At 39.4% G+C, this 17,913-nt stretch overlaps 7 protein-coding genes across 11 annotated transcripts; 2 read left to right on the forward strand and 5 right to left on the reverse strand.

Moving 5' to 3' along the window:
• Positions 1-159: 159 nt before the first annotated feature.
• LOC108596252 (peptidyl-prolyl cis-trans isomerase H) lies at positions 160-940 on the forward strand. The gene is made up of 2 exons (XM_017981805.2): positions 160-347; positions 408-940. The coding sequence occupies exons 1-2, from the start codon at positions 264-266 to the stop codon at positions 873-875; spliced, it is 552 nt and encodes a 183-aa protein (XP_017837294.1). The 5' UTR covers positions 160-263; the 3' UTR covers positions 876-940.
• On the reverse strand, positions 880-2,259 carry LOC108596251 (post-GPI attachment to proteins factor 3). The gene is made up of 4 exons (XM_017981804.2): positions 2,001-2,259; positions 1,627-1,943; positions 1,104-1,570; positions 880-1,046 (listed from the first exon to the last, which is right to left on the reverse strand). The coding sequence occupies exons 1-4, from the start codon at positions 2,134-2,136 to the stop codon at positions 965-967; spliced, it is 1,002 nt and encodes a 333-aa protein (XP_017837293.1). The 5' UTR covers positions 2,137-2,259; the 3' UTR covers positions 880-964.
• A 204-nt stretch (positions 2,260-2,463) lies between these two features.
• Positions 2,464-6,008, forward strand: LOC108597438 (D-glucuronyl C5-epimerase B). 2 transcript variants are annotated; one of them, XM_017984001.1, is made up of 4 exons: positions 2,464-2,567; positions 2,630-2,885; positions 2,945-4,350; positions 4,404-6,008. In XM_017984001.1, the coding sequence occupies exons 2-4, from the start codon at positions 2,766-2,768 to the stop codon at positions 4,768-4,770; spliced, it is 1,893 nt and encodes a 630-aa protein (XP_017839490.1). In that variant the 5' UTR covers positions 2,464-2,567; positions 2,630-2,765; the 3' UTR covers positions 4,771-6,008. The 2 variants fall into 2 exon arrangements, with proteins under 2 accessions (XP_017839490.1, XP_017839489.1); XM_017984000.1 differs by having other exon boundaries at positions 2,464-2,885.
• Positions 5,944-6,920, reverse strand: LOC108597439 (coenzyme Q-binding protein COQ10, mitochondrial). The gene is made up of 3 exons (XM_017984002.2): positions 6,774-6,920; positions 6,485-6,595; positions 5,944-6,416 (listed from the first exon to the last, which is right to left on the reverse strand). The coding sequence occupies exons 1-3, from the start codon at positions 6,836-6,838 to the stop codon at positions 5,963-5,965; spliced, it is 630 nt and encodes a 209-aa protein (XP_017839491.1). The 5' UTR covers positions 6,839-6,920; the 3' UTR covers positions 5,944-5,962.
• Positions 6,921-7,014: 94 nt separating this feature from the next.
• On the reverse strand, positions 7,015-7,595 carry LOC108597746 (UPF0545 protein C22orf39 homolog). Its single transcript, XM_017984453.1, has 2 exons — positions 7,490-7,595; positions 7,015-7,436 (listed from the first exon to the last, which is right to left on the reverse strand). Exons 1-2 carry the CDS (start codon positions 7,559-7,561, stop codon positions 7,038-7,040), a joined length of 471 nt encoding a protein of 156 aa, XP_017839942.1. The 5' UTR covers positions 7,562-7,595; the 3' UTR covers positions 7,015-7,037.
• Positions 7,596-7,694: 99 nt separating this feature from the next.
• Positions 7,695-11,092, reverse strand: LOC108597745 (transcription factor Adf-1). Of its 2 annotated transcripts, XM_017984450.2 has the most exons (4): positions 10,937-11,092; positions 10,615-10,803; positions 8,909-9,196; positions 7,695-8,844 (listed from the first exon to the last, which is right to left on the reverse strand). In XM_017984450.2, coding segments are annotated over exons 1-4 (783 nt in total). In that variant the 5' UTR covers positions 10,938-11,092; the 3' UTR covers positions 7,695-8,539. The 2 variants fall into 2 exon arrangements, with proteins under 2 accessions (XP_017839939.1, XP_017839940.1); XM_017984451.2 differs by having other exon boundaries at positions 10,615-11,092.
• Positions 11,093-12,119: 1,027 nt separating this feature from the next.
• Positions 12,120-16,706, reverse strand: LOC108597500 (acidic leucine-rich nuclear phosphoprotein 32 family member A). Of its 3 annotated transcripts, XM_017984086.2 has the most exons (7): positions 16,256-16,706; positions 13,549-13,925; positions 13,409-13,488; positions 12,957-13,256; positions 12,812-12,894; positions 12,592-12,751; positions 12,120-12,531 (listed from the first exon to the last, which is right to left on the reverse strand). In XM_017984086.2, exons 1-7 carry the CDS (start codon positions 16,301-16,303, stop codon positions 12,485-12,487), a joined length of 1,095 nt encoding a protein of 364 aa, XP_017839575.1. In that variant the 5' UTR covers positions 16,304-16,706; the 3' UTR covers positions 12,120-12,484. The 3 variants fall into 3 exon arrangements, with proteins under 3 accessions (XP_017839575.1, XP_017839574.1, XP_017839573.1); XM_017984085.2 differs by lacking the exon at positions 12,957-13,256 and having other exon boundaries at positions 12,120-12,528; positions 16,256-16,647; XM_017984084.2 differs by lacking the exon at positions 12,957-13,256 and having other exon boundaries at positions 16,256-16,645.
• Positions 16,707-17,913: the final 1,207 nt, after the last annotated feature.

Consider the following 17,913-nt stretch of genomic DNA (forward strand, 5'->3'; position numbering starts at 1 on the left):
ATTTTTGGCGCAATTATTATAAAACTATTAAGCACACAACAAAATTAAGAACGTAAACAAAATCACATGTGGCTACTGACTTTCGATACGCGCCGGTTAAATTCGACTATCGATAAGCCGCTCGATATATCAGCGAGTTAACATTACAGTTTGCGTTAACAGCGCAATAACAGTGCCAGCAAACGTAAACAAACCACAGCCGGCAATATTTTTGTTAAACGTTTGCGTATTATTGCTGCATTTATTTTATTTAATTAATCAATATGCCCAACTGGAATCAAATACAATCGCAGCTGCGTAGCGCCAACAATCCCGTGGTGTTTTTTGACGTAGCCGTAGGCACAACGGTGAGTAAAAATGATTAATAATTATTGGCGCTTAAACAACGCTTGTTTTTCATGTTACAGGAAATTGGACGCATGATCTTCGAGCTATTTGCGGATACTGTTCCTAGAACGGCGGAAAACTTTCGACAGTTCTGTACGGGAGAGTATAGGCCGGATGGTGTGCCTATAGGCTACAAAGGTGCCAGTTTTCACAGAGTCATCAAGGATTTCATGATACAAGGTGGCGACTTTGTACAAGGAGACGGCACTGGCGTTACCAGTGTTTACGGCAATACCTTTGGCGATGAGAACTTTACATTAAAACACGACTCGCCAGGTCTCTTGGCTATGGCCAATAGCGGTAGAGATACAAATGGTTGCCAGTTCTTTATAACCTGTGCAAGATGTAATTTTCTGGACGGCAAGCATGTGGTGTTTGGACGCGTGCTGGATGGCCTGCTGATTATGCGCAAAATTGAGAATGTGCCAACGGGACCGAACAATAAGCCGAAGCTGCCAGTTACAATATCGCAATGTGGACAAATGTAGGGGGTATAATATAAATATGTTTTAATTATATGTACAGCGAAGTAAGTGTAATAAAATTGCGATAATAACGATTAAAATTAGCTGTATCTCTAAATATCTTTGTCGAAATAGCCATAGCCATCTGCTGTCATCTTTTCGAGGCGCAATGTCTTGCAATCCTCTATCATGAAACTATAATACAAGTTAAAATAAGATATTATTGTTTACAAAGCATATATTTCAACTTACTCATAGTAAAGTGAGACCAAAGGCACCGTAGCCAAATGCCACAAGGAATGTGCATCCAGTATCCAGAGTATAGGCGGAAAATCAAGAAGTTCCAGACTCATGGCCATCGCAAACAGCACATAAAAGCGCAGTATACGCCTAAAGTATGGGCGACGTAGCCGCACCCGATGACACCATATAAACCAACCTAGAGCTGCCAATGTCCCCGTGGCAATATTAACTTTCATGTTGAAAGAATAGTTGAATTTGCCTACGCTTAAATAGGCAAAGTAGTTGATGTAATATGAAATAAATGCCAACGTAATAACACCGCGCAGAAACAATGAGTAGCGATGCAGCATACGCATTATCATGCAATAAAGACTGCAAAGCACAATGGAATACGCAAATGCATAGTCCAGCAGCTCCGTAAGCGGAAAATCTCTTGTATGGAATATAGATGACCACACCCAACCATTTAAGCAGGTCTGCACAGGAAAATATACATGAATATTTTAACGTTTAAAGCAATTGTAGAGTTTACCAAGCCAAAAATATGCGCCAGCTTGTAGCAGGGACTGTCAGGACGCACTTGTCGGCGGAATTTGCGCAACAAACGTAAGTGCATGATAAAGTTCATGACGGAGAAGATAACGGATGCGGGCTCCTGCATGCCGAGTAGACGCAAAAATGGCCATTTTCCGTAGAATTGTGGTATGGGCCAGCCGCGCTCCATAAACGCAAATACTGTGCGCCACATGCAGCCGTAGGTACACTCATCTGAACAGCTCCAGCCAAAGATGCGGTCAAAGACTGTTTGTCCATAGAAATTGATAGCCTGCTCCTGTATTTCCAAGCCATCTGCAAATCAATATAAATTGTTGTAGTCGCTTGAATTTTTTATTTATTGCTACTTGCCAGCTGAGCAATTTGTGCGTTCGCAGTTTTGTCGGCAGTTGTGAAAGAATTGTGTGCGATCTCCATTGGACGCTAGGGTATGGCCAAAGTGCAACAGCAGCACTATTGCACATGTTTGACTAGTTATTTTAAGCATACTGATATAAATTTGTCTAGATTTTCGAATAAATATGAGTTACAACATTTTGTAAACAAATCGAATCGGCACTGAGCTATTGATTTATCTGTGATTAGGGCTGTCAAGCGATGTCGTACACACGCGCAAATAATTGTTGTTTAATTTGCACAAGCATTATATGGTGTATATATTAATTAATAAAGACACAATTTATTTAATGGTTCACTGCCGCTTATTTCATTGTTTATACAATAATTTCATATGTTTTTGTTTACAAAAGTGCAGCAACCTACTCAACGATCTGGCAACGCTGCTCGGCTGTCAAAATTTATACTCACCTGTGTGTTGTGTGTTGCTTGTGCTCTGAGTGCCATGAAAATTATTGAAAGAATGCTAAACACTTGAAAAATTGTTTGCAAAAAATTTAGACACGCAGCTGCAAGGAAAAAGTATAAATAACATAGTTGCGCTAGTTGTAGCTAAAGCTTATATTTAATTATAATATATGTAGCTCAACAGCTGTGCGCCAGTTATACATAAATAAGGCACTCGCATGCAGCTAACAAGGCAGCAACAACAAAAGTAATTAAAATGCGATTTGGTTAAAAATAAAAGAGGACTGGCCAAGCTGTGAATAGTCGGTCTGCATGTACGAGTTTCAGGCCTTAGAAGCCAGTACCAGTGGCAGTAAAGACGATGCATTTTACACACATACTCTGAGTAGCGAAGAGCAGAGCGCAGCGCAGCGAAAACCACAAAGTATTAAGGTAAGCTCTCTTTCGGTCTGAGGCAAAATGATCTAATGCGTATTTTATTTTGCTTGCAGAGAGAACCTTTAGTATTCTTCATCATGCGTCTGAATCTGAGAGCAGTGCTGTTGCTACTCATTGTCTCCGTAGCAGTGATTACGTTTTGCATTTATATGCGCTGTGATGCGTTTAGTTTCTCACCGGAATTTGTGCGTCAGCTGGGCCGGCGGCAAACGTCAGAGACGGGGCTCTTACATGCAACACAGTCGCTGGCAGCGCCGCTGCAGGACATTGAGTGCTCCATTAATCAAGAGTACAGCATACACTGCAAGCGGGATGAGAACGCCAATGAAGTTTATGTGCCTTTCTCATTCTTAAGGCAATACTTCGATGTAAGCGGCGCTGTAAGTAGCAGCGGCGGCGGCGCAGGCATCGAGTCACCCAAGTTCAATTGGATGCATAGCACTGCCAAGGTGAACCTGCCAAAAGGCAAATACGATACGCGTGGCGTTTTCATGTACTTTGAAAACTACAATGTGGAAGTGCGTGATCGCGTCAAGTGTATAAGCGCCGCCGAGGGCGTGCCCGTCAGCACACAATGGGAAAAGCGTGGCTACTTTTATCCCACACAAATTGCACAATTCGCCTTGGCGCACTACAGCAAAAATTTAACAGAGCCTGCGCCGCGTGTTCATGTGCTGGAGGATGCCGATAGCAATCAGCTGGAGTGGTCCACGCCCAAGACAAGCAATATGTCACGCATTTGGCATCACAAGTTCAATACAAGCATTGTGCAATTCGAAACAACCATTGGCTATGAGAGCGCCATTAGCATACAACTGAACCAGACGCTGGATTTGGTGCTTAGCGTGGATCTGCTGCTGGTCACCAACAGCAGCAGCCTCATGGTTACTGTGCTCAACCGCGACAACAAGCATCGCTATAATCTACACTACATAGCTGCCGAACTGCTGCTCAGCGTGCAGGAGTCGAACATATATTATGGACTGGGAACTGGCGCCTTGAACAAATGGCGCCACATGACTCGCGACTTGCATATTGATGTGCAAAAGGGCATTGTCATGGGCGACAAGCGCTCGCCGCTGAAGGTGCGACGCAGCGATCTGGAGGTGCTTTCGATAGCCTTTTTAGGCATAGGCTTTTATGATAATCTAACGCTATCGACGAGCAATCACTTGGCGCATTTCTATGATGCCGCCGAGTGGTTTGTGCACAATCAGGATCACAAGTCTGGTGGCTGGACCAATCCAGTGCGTCGCAGTCTAAATGGTTTTGCCGAACTGCGTCCTGGCTGGATATCCGCCATGGGCCAGGGGCATGCCATATCTGTGCTGGCGCGCGCCTATTGGCACTCTGGTGGAGATGAGCGCTACTTAAGAGCGGCTGCCTTGGGACTACAGCCATATCGTGTTTACTCGCGTGATGGTGGCGTGCTGGCTCAATTTATGGACAAGTATTACTGGTAAGTATATCAAACTGCGCAAATACATTTGAGTTTAATGTTTGTTTGCATAGGTACGAGGAGTATCCCACAACGCCCGCTTCGTATGTGCTCAATGGTTTCATCTATTCGCTGCTTGGTCTCTATGATCTGAACAGCACAGCGCCTGGAAAGATAGCGAGAGAAGCTGGCAAGCTCTTTGCGCAAGGCATGTACTCGTTGAAAAAAATGCTGCTGCTCTACGATACTGGCTCTGGCACCAGCTATGATCTGCGTCATTTGAGTCTAGGCGTCGCACCCAATTTGGCACGCTGGGATTATCATGCCACGCATGTCAATCAGCTGCTGCTGCTCGCCACCATAGACAGCGATCCATTGATATTGCAGACAGCGGAACGCTGGAAGGGTTATATGTTTGGCAAGCGTGCCAAACACAACTGAGAGCGACGCAAGTTGGCGGCAGTTATTGCTGCTGCCGCTTGGCGGCCACCCCACAAGTGATATATACTTTTGTTTTCGATTTTTTTGTAAAACCAACCATTTGAAATGGTTGCGTCTATGCCGCGCGTCTCTTCCCAATTTTGTTTTTAACGAATTTTAAGCTTAGTTTATGTTTGAGAGTACACATGCTTTCAAGTTTTTTATGTTAGCCTTAAGCGTAAGCGTACCTTTCTATATTGTGTATAACTTGGAAATTTTGCATAATCATTTGTTGAAAACTGTAGCTTAATTGTTTAATAACTTGTATATGTAGCTGCACGCGTTTTTCACTGGACAATATCATAGCAACTTGTAACTAACAGAAAAAACTTAAGTGTAAAGTGATCCGTAGCTTAATATACTCTTGAATTTAGTGCTGCAAATAATTACAATTCTTACAATAACTATTGTATGGTAGATAACTTTTTACAGCGCAAAACTAAGTAGAGTTCGTTATTTATATATGCCCACAATCGAATGTATAAAGTAAAAACTGTAGAGCTTAGCAATTATAACTATAGAGTAAACACAGACACAATTTAGAGACGATTAATGTTAGTTGGCAACAGCTGTACTTCAATACTTCTAAAAACACGAAATAGCTATTTTATATTTTGGTCACACAACTTTGTAAATAGCATATAAAAGTTCGTTAGTTTTTTGTTTAAGTTCACTACTTAATACAACTGCATTTAAAACTAGTTTACTTAACTACACTATTTTAAACTCGACGCAATAATTTAGCAACGTAGAATAAACGAATGAATTTATTCAGTTACAGCTATTTTAAAACTAAGCACGTAAATTAGTTTCTCGACTTAAACGATGCCATTCCATTTAATTTTAGTTCAACTTTTAGTTCTTAATACTAACACCAATGCTGTCAATTAATCAAACTAACCAATGTATCGATTACATTAATTTGCCAGTTACACAATTTTTAAAACGAGACTGTTAACAAAAACGATTAAATTAAGCATTCGAAATTGTCGTACTTACAACATCATGTTCTTGTGTTATCAATTTATTTACAATTTGTTTAATTGTTGTAACAAAAAATATATAAAACGCCTCTATAAACACAATTTTTTACACTTAACTATGTGGGGGTGTGGGGGAAAACTAAATTAGTACTATATCCATGGGATTTTGGTCAAGAGCGTTGCGAAGTTAATACATGTGAGCGTATTGAAGGCGGGCCACTGCGTCGACGTACTTCCAAAATGAAAGCGCTTTCCATTTGATCGCATATCAGATCAAAGAATAAATTTGCTATGTTGCTATGCAGCAACGATTTGAACTCGAAGGCGACTCGAAAGTCCAGCACACAAGAGTTTGGTATATCCTTGAGTCCTGGACTAAAGCGCCACTCATTAAGGAGGTAGTTGAATAGACGTCCATCGTGACACTCCGACTTGACCAGACTTGGCGCCTCCAGCGTCACACGCGATGTATACGCTTCATTGAGCGGTGGGAAGCCCACAATTAAATCTGCCTTAAAGCCTAGGGTGTCCTTGCTGTGCACATTGGATTTGTTTACATATGGCACAAACTTGTGATAGTTGCTCACATCGGATACCACATTATACATGTCCTGCATGGAGTACCTGTAAAGTGTGCACATTAACCTTTAGTATGTTACTCGTTTATGTGTTTATTCACATTGATTCCTTACCCTACAAGCTCCTTTTTGGTATAGGAGCGATTCTTGTTGCGAAAGTCACTGAATGTTATATAGGATCGTTGTATGCCATTGGTGTATTTGCGGGCCGTGATCTGCTGGCAACTGCAAAGAAATAAACGGCTTTTAACTAAGGATAACAGTATTTTGGCAATTTACACATATATTTCCGTTTATATAAAGTTTATGTGTATACAATAAATTTTGATTGTACACAAATGCCAAGGGTTGCCCAGTGGCAATGCTAGTCCTTATATAATTTACATTATAATTACCTGCTGACCTTAATTCAGTTAGGCGTTGCAGCAGTCTGACATCTAAAACTTTCAATGTGCTGCCTTTTAACATGTTGAATGCAATAATTTTAATTTACGTCAATTAATTCACAACAAAACTTCCAGGAAAAGATTTACACCCCCAAATCATTACACGCGCAACGCAACAGCTGATTATCTAGCGTTGCCAGATTGCCTAAGCCATGCATGGTGCTGCCAAACTAAATGCAAAATGCAAGACTTTTGTATGTCACTTAAATCATTTAATATGTTTACATTATAGCACAAAACGAACGATCCTCTTCCTGCGGCGTCGCCAGACCCATCAATTCCTTCTGCTTCAGCTCCAAGTATGTGTTCTCATTGCGCTTCTCCAGCCATTCAGGCAGCGGTTTGGCCCAATCTTCTGGAGGCTGCTTACGCTTCTGCCAAGTGTCGTTAGCATAGTGTGCTTGCAGTCTTGCGTTTCGCCGCTGCTCCTCGCTTTTAATTATAGCATCGCCAGCTGCCACATCTTTGCCCTGAGACTGCTCATAGCGTTCACAGTTTCTAAAGTCCGTCAGCCAGCTGGAGCAATCTATGCTCTTGCCGAAAATAAAATATTGGTTGAAACGCGCCTTGAAGCTAGTGCAGTCGTCGTACTCATCTTTGTACAAGTGGCATGAGCGTATCTAACGTTAAATACATAATTAGTTTTAGTTCTATAAGGCAGCTAATAACTTACAGCCCATGTGTCTGTTAACTTTTCATTAGAATTCGACTGTTTTGTTTCAACATTTTCACTTTGCGGTGGCATTATATAAATTACAATAGTAATGCTCAGACAGCTGTTTGTGTTTACTACAAACACAGAGTTGCCAGATGTATAAAAAGCTAGGAAAAAATTCAAAATTACTTTTGATTTATTGCAAAAAAAATTGCACATTTAATCATCATCAAAACATTCAATTAAATGTAAATAGAGAAAAACTCTCGTTTATATATTAATGCAGAAAAATGTACACGATTATAGGCGCCTACTGTGAGAGTTGCTATAAATTAAAAACTAGTATTATTATGCTTCAGAAAAATATAATTTTGCAAAAATGTATGCATGTAATTCAGTAATATGCCTTTTTCTATGAATATATGTATGTATATTGTTGAAAAGGGTTCGAACTTATTTAAAGCCTTTCAAATTAAATTTCCAGCTGTTGATCTCCCAGCATACTATTACAACAGAACTTAAAAAATAATAAATATAACGTTTGTGATAATTTGACTTAATTAATTAGAAAACTAAACCCGATGGCATTTTTAAACTAAATCGTAGTCAAAAAATATACAATATTAGAAATTATATGCAAACACTTTTCAAATTGTTATACACAAACTACGTACAGACATTTTCTAGAGCCAGATGCATTAAAATTTTGTACATACGCAAACTGGATAAGAAAATTGAAATTGGATCCACTACGATGAATTAAAGCATATACATACACATTTATCAACATATGTGGTATATATGTAAGTAATTATACATGTCTTGTGCTTAGCTAAATCGTAATTCGGTATTTCATAATAAATGTTTATGTAGAAGTGAGGAAGTGTTTTCTTTCGGTTTTCTCATTCTTTCTTTGTTTCTTTTTATAACTAATTTTAAACTTTAGTTTGACTTTTAAGACTTAAGTGCTAGAAGACGTCAGCAATCAGGATTTTTTCGTTCCTTGGATCTGCCTGTTTGTTGTATGTAGCTGCCTAGCGTAACTATTGAGCCCCCATAGCTCGACAGTTAGTATTTGTTATGCTGGGCCAGCAGCTGCATATCCGTCAGATACTTAATAATGTGCACCTTGGCTTCGGCCTTTTGTCGCACGCCCAGCGTGTTGAGCATATCGGTGACAACCATGCCAAACGATTGATCCTCAGCACTGACGGCCTGTGAGACATTGTTTTGAAATATCTTGATGGTGTTTAGCATATTATCGTTATGCTCCTCCTCGCTGCGCTCTCGTTTCAATGGAGGCTCATAGAAATATGGCTTCTGATCCTTGCCTACGGCGGTGGCCAGTTGCGCATCTCCAGTCACAGTAATTTCTATAACAGAATTTAATACTTTAGTAATTGTTTTTCTCATTTTCTATGGCTTCCATCAGCTTACCATGCGGATGTGTTAGTGCCTGAGCCGAGGTTGTGGCGCTTCCATTAAAAGGCTGAGCGAATATATCCACAACAGTTTGTTGCTGTGCCTGCTGTTGTTGCGAGGGATCAGACACCTGACCCTGACTGCCGTTGGCGCATTTTCCAAGCAATGATTCACGGTATTGCCTGATAGAGTCAACTAGAAATTGCATTTGCTTAAAATAGCGCCAGCGCGATTCCTGGCATAATTTCATTTCGCGTGCAAATTTATCACGCAAGCTTTTCCAACGTTTTGTGCATTTTTGTTCTGTGAGCATAAAAAAAAAACATATATGAAATAAATATTGCTTTAAGCATAATAAAAAAATATTTCTAGCTTTTATTGTTCCATCACACTTGTCGTCTGTTTTTCTTTGGTGGGTGGCAACGCCGCCAAATCGCAGACAAGCATGCGTCAAACTGCAAAACCAAAACAAACCGCGAGACGTCTTGTCTCACTCTTCTCTCACCCCTGCATTTTACTACCTACAGTTCAGCAGGCACTTGAACACAACGGCGTTAGCTGTTGGTCGTTGGCAGAAGCAGCAGCTGAGCTGAATCCGTGGCAGTGGCAGCGGCAGCAGCAGCAGCAGCAGCTTCCGAATGACAGCCGGGCGGACGCGCGTCCGCAGCTGCCGTCGACGCCGACTACGACTACGAGTTGATTCTGCTGCCCACATGGCATTGGTAGCGCCAGCGCCAGCGCCAGAGAGCAGCACAGCAGCTCTGCCAGCGAAGCTGTTAATGTCGCTGCCTGCAGTTTGGCGCCAAATCTAAATTCAAATGTCTTGCAATTAGCACACGTATCTATCTACTGTCCACCTATTACATATATATACAAATGTATATAATTTTTTCATGCAAATATATATACATATACATAAATATATGCATGCATGAGCGACAAAAAATTTAAAGGCTGGCCAAGAGACGGGAATTTTTTTGGTTTTTTTTTTCTGTAGGTATACATTTTGGTATACTCATGAAATGAAATGAAAGCTGTTCGGTCAGTCGACGAAGCCAACTTTTCTATGTATGCGTGCAGTCGTGTATATGTGTGTGTATGTGTTTATCTGTATCTGAACCACCAAGAGCAGCAGCTGCAGCGACGGCAGCAGTGGCAGTTGTATAAAAATAAACGCTGGCGTAGGCAGCGTGTGTGCGACAGAGACAACTACTGCGACGCAAAAGTACAGCAACTTCAAAAACGTTGACTGCGCAGTCAGGAGCGAACTGAAAGCGCCCAAGTGGGGCACTAGTACACGTGCTTCAAATTAAAAATAATACTTATTTAAAAATTAAGCCAATTGATTTTTGTAGGATACTACAAATGTGTACATTTTTTAAAGTTTGCTGATATAGTTTGATTTTCCTAAAGCGCCTAACCGCATTTATTGTAATGCGCTCCTGACATTTCACAATCGTCTGTCGCGTCGCCGCCGCGTCGCCGCTCACTTTTGCGTCGTTTCTGTACACTTTCTGCCAACGTCTCTGTTGCCAGCCCCACTTGCCTACGCGTCTCTCTGTCTTCCCCTCCCGCTGTCTTCAACAGTTGCAGTCAGAATTAATCAATTTGCAGCTACGACATCGCTCCGCACGGCTGTTGTCCAGCCCAATTTCACTTGCCACACAACGTATGCCAAGATTATGATTACATATACACATATGTCCATGAATTTCACTTACCGCTAACGCCAAGTGTCTCGGCGATTTGCTTCCAGGTTTGCGCCTTACGCACAAAGTGCTTGTAATTGTAATGTGAGCGATCGTATATAACGGGATTCATTTTGACAGCCTCAATCAGATTAAGATCAAACTGCTGCTCAAGATTCGCATCCAGTTTATCCATTTCAATGGCTGCACTAAGTGTGTGCACTGAGAGAAACACAAACACAGGCCGTATTAGAAAGAAATATACTCAATGTATATGCCTTTGTATAGATGTATGTATGTGTATTAATTGTTTGGTTTAGCCACTGAATTTCATACACTTTGGACTAAAACTCACTTTGTTTCTTTCGTTTGTTAATTGTTCTTTAATAATTGGCGCGCACGCACCCTTTGTCGTTTTCTTGTATTTGTTTTTATTTTGATTTGCACTTCTGCGAGGAACAAGCAGCGCGACGTCGACGTTCAATTTTATTCCTCAGTCAGTCCGCTGTCGCTGCGAAACTTTATGTTGTAAATGTAAATAATGTAATGTTAAGAGCACTGCGTATGTTACGCTCTCGCAAGTGTCATCCAAAAAAGATTTTTAAACGAGTAGGACAGCAACAAATTATTTAACGTGAGTGCGAGCGTGAAAGTGCTAACCCTGCTCAAGCATGTCTTAACAGCGTGCTCACAGTATGTAACAACAAAAACCTATTCCAAAATGCTTGATTGCTGCAGTAGCATAATTTATGCATTTACTGTACAATTAATAAACATGCAAGCCTATAAATAAATGAATTGTTAGCATAATTCGCGCAATTTTAACAGATTATTTCTGCAGTGGCCACGGTGGCAAAACTTACGAGGGATGCCACTTGAAAACGTGTTATCGATAACTATTTGATTCAAAAAAATAATTTTAAAATTATTTAATATTATTTATTCATTTTTTCGGTGTTTATACAATTGCCTGTTTTTGGGAACAAACGGTTTGCATAATTGTAGTTAAAATCAAAATTTCTCGTCTAAAATTGTATAATTGCATTTACTTGCGATCAATCAATCAAACATGCTACTGCTTTTAAAGAATTGAGAAACAATTTGTAAGATAATTTTACGTACTAAAAGTTATAGTTACTCCAAAATCGTGTGTATGTGTGTGGAAAGCAAATGGGTAACAAAGAGTTGTAATCGTGTTGACAAATAGAAGTGTATACATAATCGCTTAACTTATTTATGTGTATAATAAAGAGGAATGACTTATAAGTTAGTTAAAAATTCTTCTTAGCAGTTACAATGTTGTTGACTTTCGTTTTAAACACGAGTTGTAAATATAAAAAGCAGCAACTAAAAAAAAAATTGCAATCTTTAAATTTTGAGTTTGTTCAAATCTAACACGAGACAATGTAAACTTGTATAGGGCGGGCGGGGAATCAAAAGTACTTTGAATTTTACACGTGGTAATCATATAATGATGCTTTTCAACTTAACACTAAGCAATTTTACAATGTGTAATGCAAATAGAATTGCCGAAATAATTAAATTGGAACTCTCTCTTTTATTTTTGTAATTTTGGATGCCGTTGCTATAGTTGTTTTTTTAGTATACGCTTAAATGTATCATCTTTTTTTTTTTATTTTGTTTTGATTATTACATTTTGTATTTTGTTGGGGGTTGAGTGTGTTTAGAAATATTTTTCTTAAAATGTAACGAATCAAATATTATCTTCTTTCATTCTTCTAATGGGACCCTTCATTTTCATTATATATTTTTTTTAAGTTTTCTCGTTAAGTTTTTATCAAAATATGATGTGTGTATGTATGTGTGTTTGTTTGTCTGTGGAGGTGTAGTTTTATATAAATTTATAACGTACAAAGACGATACAGTTTGTAGATCCAGCTGCTTAACCATCATGCTTTCTCTTCTTGCCCCGGGCTTGCGATTCATCTGCTGTATATAATGGATTTTATTACAAATATAAATATAAAAAAGTGTTTAATAGAAACGCACCTGGCTTATCAGCATCCTTCTCATTGGCATTTACTGATGCGGCTGATTCATTTGCATCACCATCGGCTTCATCAATATCGGAATCTTCCTCCTCATCATCATCACCGCCCTCGCCTTCTTCCCAATCGGAATTATCCTCTTCTAGGTCATCATTGTAAACCTACCAATTTAAAATTGTTATACACAAATCTTTATACAGCAATATACCGCTTTAACTTACCTCTGACAGCGATACATCGCCATTAACCTCATCCTCACTTTCATCACTATCGCCATCCTCACCATCGTCATCATCACCAGAGACTGTAAATGACAAGATGAAATGTTGTTGGTTTTTATTACAAAGGATCTTGTGGAATGCTTACAATAAGCAGCATTAGCCAGATTTAATATTGCTAACAACCAATATAGTAAAAGAGCAAAATTTGTGGCTGGTTGTTTTGGCTCTATCACAGTTTTGGTTGTCGTTGTGGAGGAAGCCTCTCTTAATTGCAACTCTTTTAAATATTCATCTAATTCGTCTACTTCATTGCTAACTGCCGGCGGCTGTTGGGCAGCGTCTGGCGCTTCCTGCAAACGCTTTTTGGCTTTTACACGCTGCTCCAATGCCTCGAGCTCGTCTAAATCGATTTCTAAGCCATTTAAACAGAACGCACTGCGCTCATCTGAAAGGCGACAGAAGCTAATTGTTGAAATTTGTATGGTACGATAAACGTGACGAAAGCAAATGGAGCTGAGAAATCGTTAGACGTTGGCAATGAGCGGAAAAATTAACCCTCAAACATAAATTATAATTCGATGCCTGGGAACAACATACCATCTTCTTCGGAATCATTTCCATTTACATCATCATCATCGTCACCATCCGACTGCGTCTCCTCATCGTTACAATCGAAACTGCAAAATATTATATTCTCATTATTCGATGCGCCTCATATTTTATTAATTCCTACTCACCCATCCAAAAAGGATAAAGATGGCAACATGTTGAAAATCTTGTCACGGTAATTCTCCACTTGGGTAACATCATTATTAAACAGATCCAACACTGCCAGATTTTTGAACTCCTCCAATGGCTTCAACGTTTCCAGATCCTTAATCTTATTACCAGACAGATTCAAGTATTGTAATTTGGGACTGGTTGTCAGATAGTTGAGACCAGAAGAAATTCTATTATCAGACAGCTCCAGTTTCTTCAGATTGGGCAACTTGGGGAAACCTTTGAGTGTAGTTAGGCCCACATTGATCAAACTTAATGTTTCCAATGCGGTATATTCATCTGTAAGGCCCACAATACTTGTACTCCGGCAGTTGTCCAGATTCAGCTCTGTGATCTATATGCGCGCAATAAAAAAATTATAATTAGTTTGAGTTTAAAAAGAAAGTACTAAACTTAATCGAACATTTATCGGTATGTTATTATTGCTATCGTGCAACGCGAGCTAACGATATGCCAATTTATCGAGCACCTATCGTTTGTGAACCTGGTGTTGGCCACCACTATCACCATTGCAATAGAAAAAAAGCCAAAATGGGAAATACATACGCAAAAAATCGATCAAACGAAAATAATTTTTTTTACCTAATTCACAAACTCCATACATCAAATGGCGCATTGAGCACCTAAATCGACCAATGGTAAATTGAATTCATGTGTTGAGACAGCAAAAATGTTTAAACAAATTGCAAAAGTGGCGACGCGTTTATGTAACAGCATTTTTTCAGCTGTGTGAATTGAGTATGTATGTATGTGTGTGTACGAATGACGTATGCGTGACACAAAGAGGAATGCGCGAAAATGGGCAGCACAAAGAGCAAGTGTTGATAACATAGCAAATGAAACGAGATGTAAAGTAATGGGGACAGAGGGGGGCGACGAGCTATGGGGCTGGAATGGACTAGTCGTCCTGCATTTTGTGGAATGAAACAAGCCGGCAACACGAAGCTTACACATACATATGTAAGCACGTACAAACACATGCTTGGTTGTTGACAAACTGACGATTGGACGCGTATTTGTTGCGCTCCAAAGGGCAAGTGATAGCAATGGCGCAACATATGTATGTAATGTTCATTATTTGTTGCTTTTCTGATAAGCTGATTAACTAACTGATTTTCCGACTAGCCTAATTATTACAGTCTATACCATTACCCATGACGGTACAAGTGGCTGACAGACAAAATGCAGTTGAAAAGAGGTTCAGATGTCTCATTTGCGTAGTTACACCAACTAAGCCACAGACAGACATGTGCAGTCACACACACACACACACACTCATTTGGATGTGTATATTTAAGCCTTGGAGCGTGTAGCAGCTTAGCTTTGACTCTATGCATTTGTGTGTATGCATGCAGTAGTAGTGCGAGAGAAGGTGCGGGTGGGGGCTAGCTGATTGAGCAGGCCTTGCTAGAGCGCATGTTTATTAATCAGTAAAAGTGCCACACACACACATACAAAAAGCAAGAAAAAACAGACAGATTTGTCTACGTAGTGCGCTTTTCGCATTTCTTTCTCAGTGCCTAGCCAGAGCCAGAGAGCCAAGAGAGAGAGAGAAATGCATGTAAACACAAAGTGCATGTACCGTTTTGGGGCGGCCGGTTTTTTTTTACGTGCATTGGGGAAAAGTCTAGCCTGCAATGCATATGTACATAGTATGGGTGTTATGACTGCGCAGTCAATATGACTCTGTTGTGTTCATGTCTCAGCAGCCAAAGCCAAAGCTGGCGAACCCATCGGCATTGGCGAGAATGTGTCGATTATGTATGTTTGTATGTACATACACGTTTCTTGGTAGCCCGTATGCGCTTGTATGTGGCCATGTCTTTGTTTGGCTGTGTGTATATGTGTGTGTGCGTTGCGTATGAATGATGCGCGCGCTATAATGTTGTTATAGATACATTTTGGTATCAAATAACCTGAAATTACAACAAGCATCATGGCACACAAATACACACGTGTGCAACTACACACACACACGCGCACACACACATATACATATATTATGCAGTGTTTGTCACAATTGAAGGCCGGCATAGCAAAAACAACAACAACTACTGCTTACGAAAAGAACAGAGTCTATGGCATTGCCAGCTGGCGGTAATTTCAGGTGATTGTGTCGCGATCAGTATGTAAATAGCAAATGCAAAATGCACTAGCTTTACATACAAGCACACATAATGGGCAGTTGTTGGTTGTTTATGTGAAATTAATTGTAAGAAGTTGGCAGAACTTTTGCAATTTGAACAAAAGCAAAGGCGCAAAAATGCGCGCACATGGCAACACTGCCTCGACACTCACACAAACAAACGGCTAGCGCTCATATATACACACACATAAATATACGTTTGCATACATGTCTGTGTGTGTAAATTTGCTTATGGCGATCAATTTTTTTTTCTTCAATGTTGGATGTTATTTGGCCGCTTATTTATGCTCTTCACATGTATTTAGCGACAGCGACACAAATTTAAACAAGATTTACATGATGGCGTACTTGTTGTTGTAGGGCACGCACTTCCAAATAAATGCATACTTTGCCTTGTAATACAAAAAATAGATTTTGTGTAATCACAAGTAAAAATTAGTTTTGCGCGTTTTTTCGGCTTGCCTTCAGCTTTCACACACACAATTAGCAGCAATAAATAATAAAGCAGAAAAACTTACCTGATTCACTTTGCGAGCGCGTCTTTCCAATTCTATTCTCTTTTCCATGTTTTCTGTGCTTTTTTGCGTTTAAAACCGAAACGACTTCAACTGCACTTGTTTATTATTTGGTAAATGCGATTTTCACTCGTCGAACGTCTCAAGCTAGCACAAATGCCAAAGGATACACCAATACTGTTGCAATCCTAGCTGCGTGTGTGCTTGCGCGGCGTAAGTGTATGTTTGGTTCCCTTTGACAGCGCACGCACCAAAAACAGCAAGCAAAATCGTCTCGTTGTCACTCACACTCTCATTAAATCACAATCACCTTGCAAATTTTCAATTTTATTTATTGTAATCCTGTTTTTCTTTTGTCGCCGCCTGCCTTCCTCGCTTTTAGGCTTTACAGCTTGTTACAAAATTTCCAGGAAAATTATTTATTGCAAATATTGGAGTGGTGCCGACTCTTTTTGGTGATACTGGATGACAGTAGGTTATACATACATTTTATCGAAACTACCATCCAGAAATTTTCTGTAGATCTGGCATCTCTGCTCGCCGAAAACAAAACAAAATTTGCGCAACCTGTTGAAATAAAGCGGTTGTTGAGTTGTTAATGCATTTGTGTAAATAAACAATCATTGGAAATATCATATATTCACTGCGTCTTGTTATTTGCAAATTCATAATGGGAAACTCGTTTATGGAATTACATACGCGTTATAGCGATTTGAACAGAAAATAAATCGAGCGGGTAAGTTAAAAAAATGTAATATTATTTATGGCGGGAAGCAATAGTTTCAAACTAAAGCGAGGCATTTTTGAAATAGTTCATGCTTCAAGATAATATAATTAATATACTCCTAGGTCAAGGTTGCTACTATTATAGCGTATGCAATAGGCATGGAAAAGTGTAAATAATATAGTAAAAATATGTGAATGATTATAACTGTTTCATGATACAAGCATTACATTAAGCAAAAGCAAATTAATTTTAGCATACTGAAATTAAAAAGCTCGCCGATAGCCGGTATCGATATTATATTCCCAGCAAGCCATCGATAGTTAGTTTGTATGCATCGAGCAAAATTTATCGTTAATAGGCGGGATATTTAAATTATTAATCATTACGTATCATATAGAATGATATAACCAAAAAGTTGTAACTTTGATTCATTTTTAAAAGATAATTAAAAACATAATTCGAAAATAAATAAAAATGGATTCATTTCGAAAGGTGTGCGTCTCCTGGAAACAAATTAGGAAATAATATTGCAATATGAATATATACATACATGTCTGTATTGTCTGTCACAATAGGATGCACGTGCTGTTGACGCTGGCAAGCAGCTCAACGACAAACAATCAATAGGAATACTAATTATAGATTATCAACGCATTGCACATTATATTAACATAATATAACCTTGAATAATGAACGACTAAAATTAGCTAAGCTAAGCCAGGATAACGACTACCACGCAGTTATAAAAGATAACTGTGAGGCGCCAAACAATAAGCTCTGTTTATAATTAGCCAATTAAAAAGTCAATGAACGCCGCATCGTTGAGCAACAAGAATCTTATCCAAAATGTACGCTGATACTCGTAAGCTTTGAAACACACAAAAAACACGCACAGGTGCGAATACAGGTGCATATAGGGAAATGAAAGCGATTT

The sequence above is a fragment of the Drosophila busckii genome, chromosome 2R, assembly GCF_011750605.1.
Source record: "Drosophila busckii strain San Diego stock center, stock number 13000-0081.31 chromosome 2R, ASM1175060v1, whole genome shotgun sequence".
NCBI classification, from domain to species: Eukaryota; Metazoa; Arthropoda; class Insecta; order Diptera; family Drosophilidae; genus Drosophila; species Drosophila busckii.

Coding starts and splice junctions, on each gene's coding strand:
- LOC108596251 (XM_017981804.2), bottom strand. CDS start 2,136: ATGCTTAAAATAACTAGTCAAACATGTGCAATAGTGCTGCTGTTGCAC. Junction 1,944..2,000: donor ACGCACAAATTGCTCAGCTG/GCAAGTAGCAAT, acceptor ATTGATTTGCAG/ATGGCTTGGAAATACAGGAG. Junction 1,047..1,103: donor TTGGTCTCACTTTACTATGA/GTAAGTTGAAAT, acceptor CTTGTATTATAG/TTTCATGATAGAGGATTGCA.
- LOC108597745 (XM_017984450.2), bottom strand. Junction 9,197..10,614: donor CGAGACACTTGGCGTTAGCG/GTAAGTGAAATT, acceptor TTATGCTCACAG/AACAAAAATGCACAAAACGT. Junction 8,845..8,908: donor GGCACTAACACATCCGCATG/GTAAGCTGATGG, acceptor ATTCTGTTATAG/AAATTACTGTGACTGGAGAT.
- LOC108597439 (XM_017984002.2), bottom strand. CDS start 6,838: ATGTTAAAAGGCAGCACATTGAAAGTTTTAGATGTCAGACTGCTGCAA. Junction 6,596..6,773: donor CAACGCCTAACTGAATTAAG/GTCAGCAGGTAA, acceptor ATTTCTTTGCAG/TTGCCAGCAGATCACGGCCC. Junction 6,417..6,484: donor ACCAAAAAGGAGCTTGTAGG/GTAAGGAATCAA, acceptor CACACTTTACAG/GTACTCCATGCAGGACATGT.
- LOC108596252 (XM_017981805.2), top strand. CDS start 264: ATGCCCAACTGGAATCAAATACAATCGCAGCTGCGTAGCGCCAACAAT. Junction 348..407: donor ACGTAGCCGTAGGCACAACG/GTGAGTAAAAAT, acceptor TTCATGTTACAG/GAAATTGGACGCATGATCTT.
- LOC108597438 (XM_017984000.1), top strand. CDS start 2,766: ATGTACGAGTTTCAGGCCTTAGAAGCCAGTACCAGTGGCAGTAAAGAC. Junction 2,886..2,944: donor GAAAACCACAAAGTATTAAG/GTAAGCTCTCTT, acceptor TTTTGCTTGCAG/AGAGAACCTTTAGTATTCTT. Junction 4,351..4,403: donor TTTATGGACAAGTATTACTG/GTAAGTATATCA, acceptor TTGTTTGCATAG/GTACGAGGAGTATCCCACAA.
- LOC108597746 (XM_017984453.1), bottom strand. CDS start 7,561: ATGCCACCGCAAAGTGAAAATGTTGAAACAAAACAGTCGAATTCTAAT. Junction 7,437..7,489: donor AGTTAACAGACACATGGGCT/GTAAGTTATTAG, acceptor ATTTAACGTTAG/ATACGCTCATGCCACTTGTA.
- LOC108597500 (XM_017984086.2), bottom strand. CDS start 16,303: ATGGAAAAGAGAATAGAATTGGAAAGACGCGCTCGCAAAGTGAATCAG. Junction 12,752..12,811: donor GCGATGTATCGCTGTCAGAG/GTAAGTTAAAGC, acceptor TTAAATTGGTAG/GTTTACAATGATGACCTAGA. Junction 12,532..12,591: donor GAAGGATGCTGATAAGCCAG/GTGCGTTTCTAT, acceptor CATTATATACAG/CAGATGAATCGCAAGCCCGG.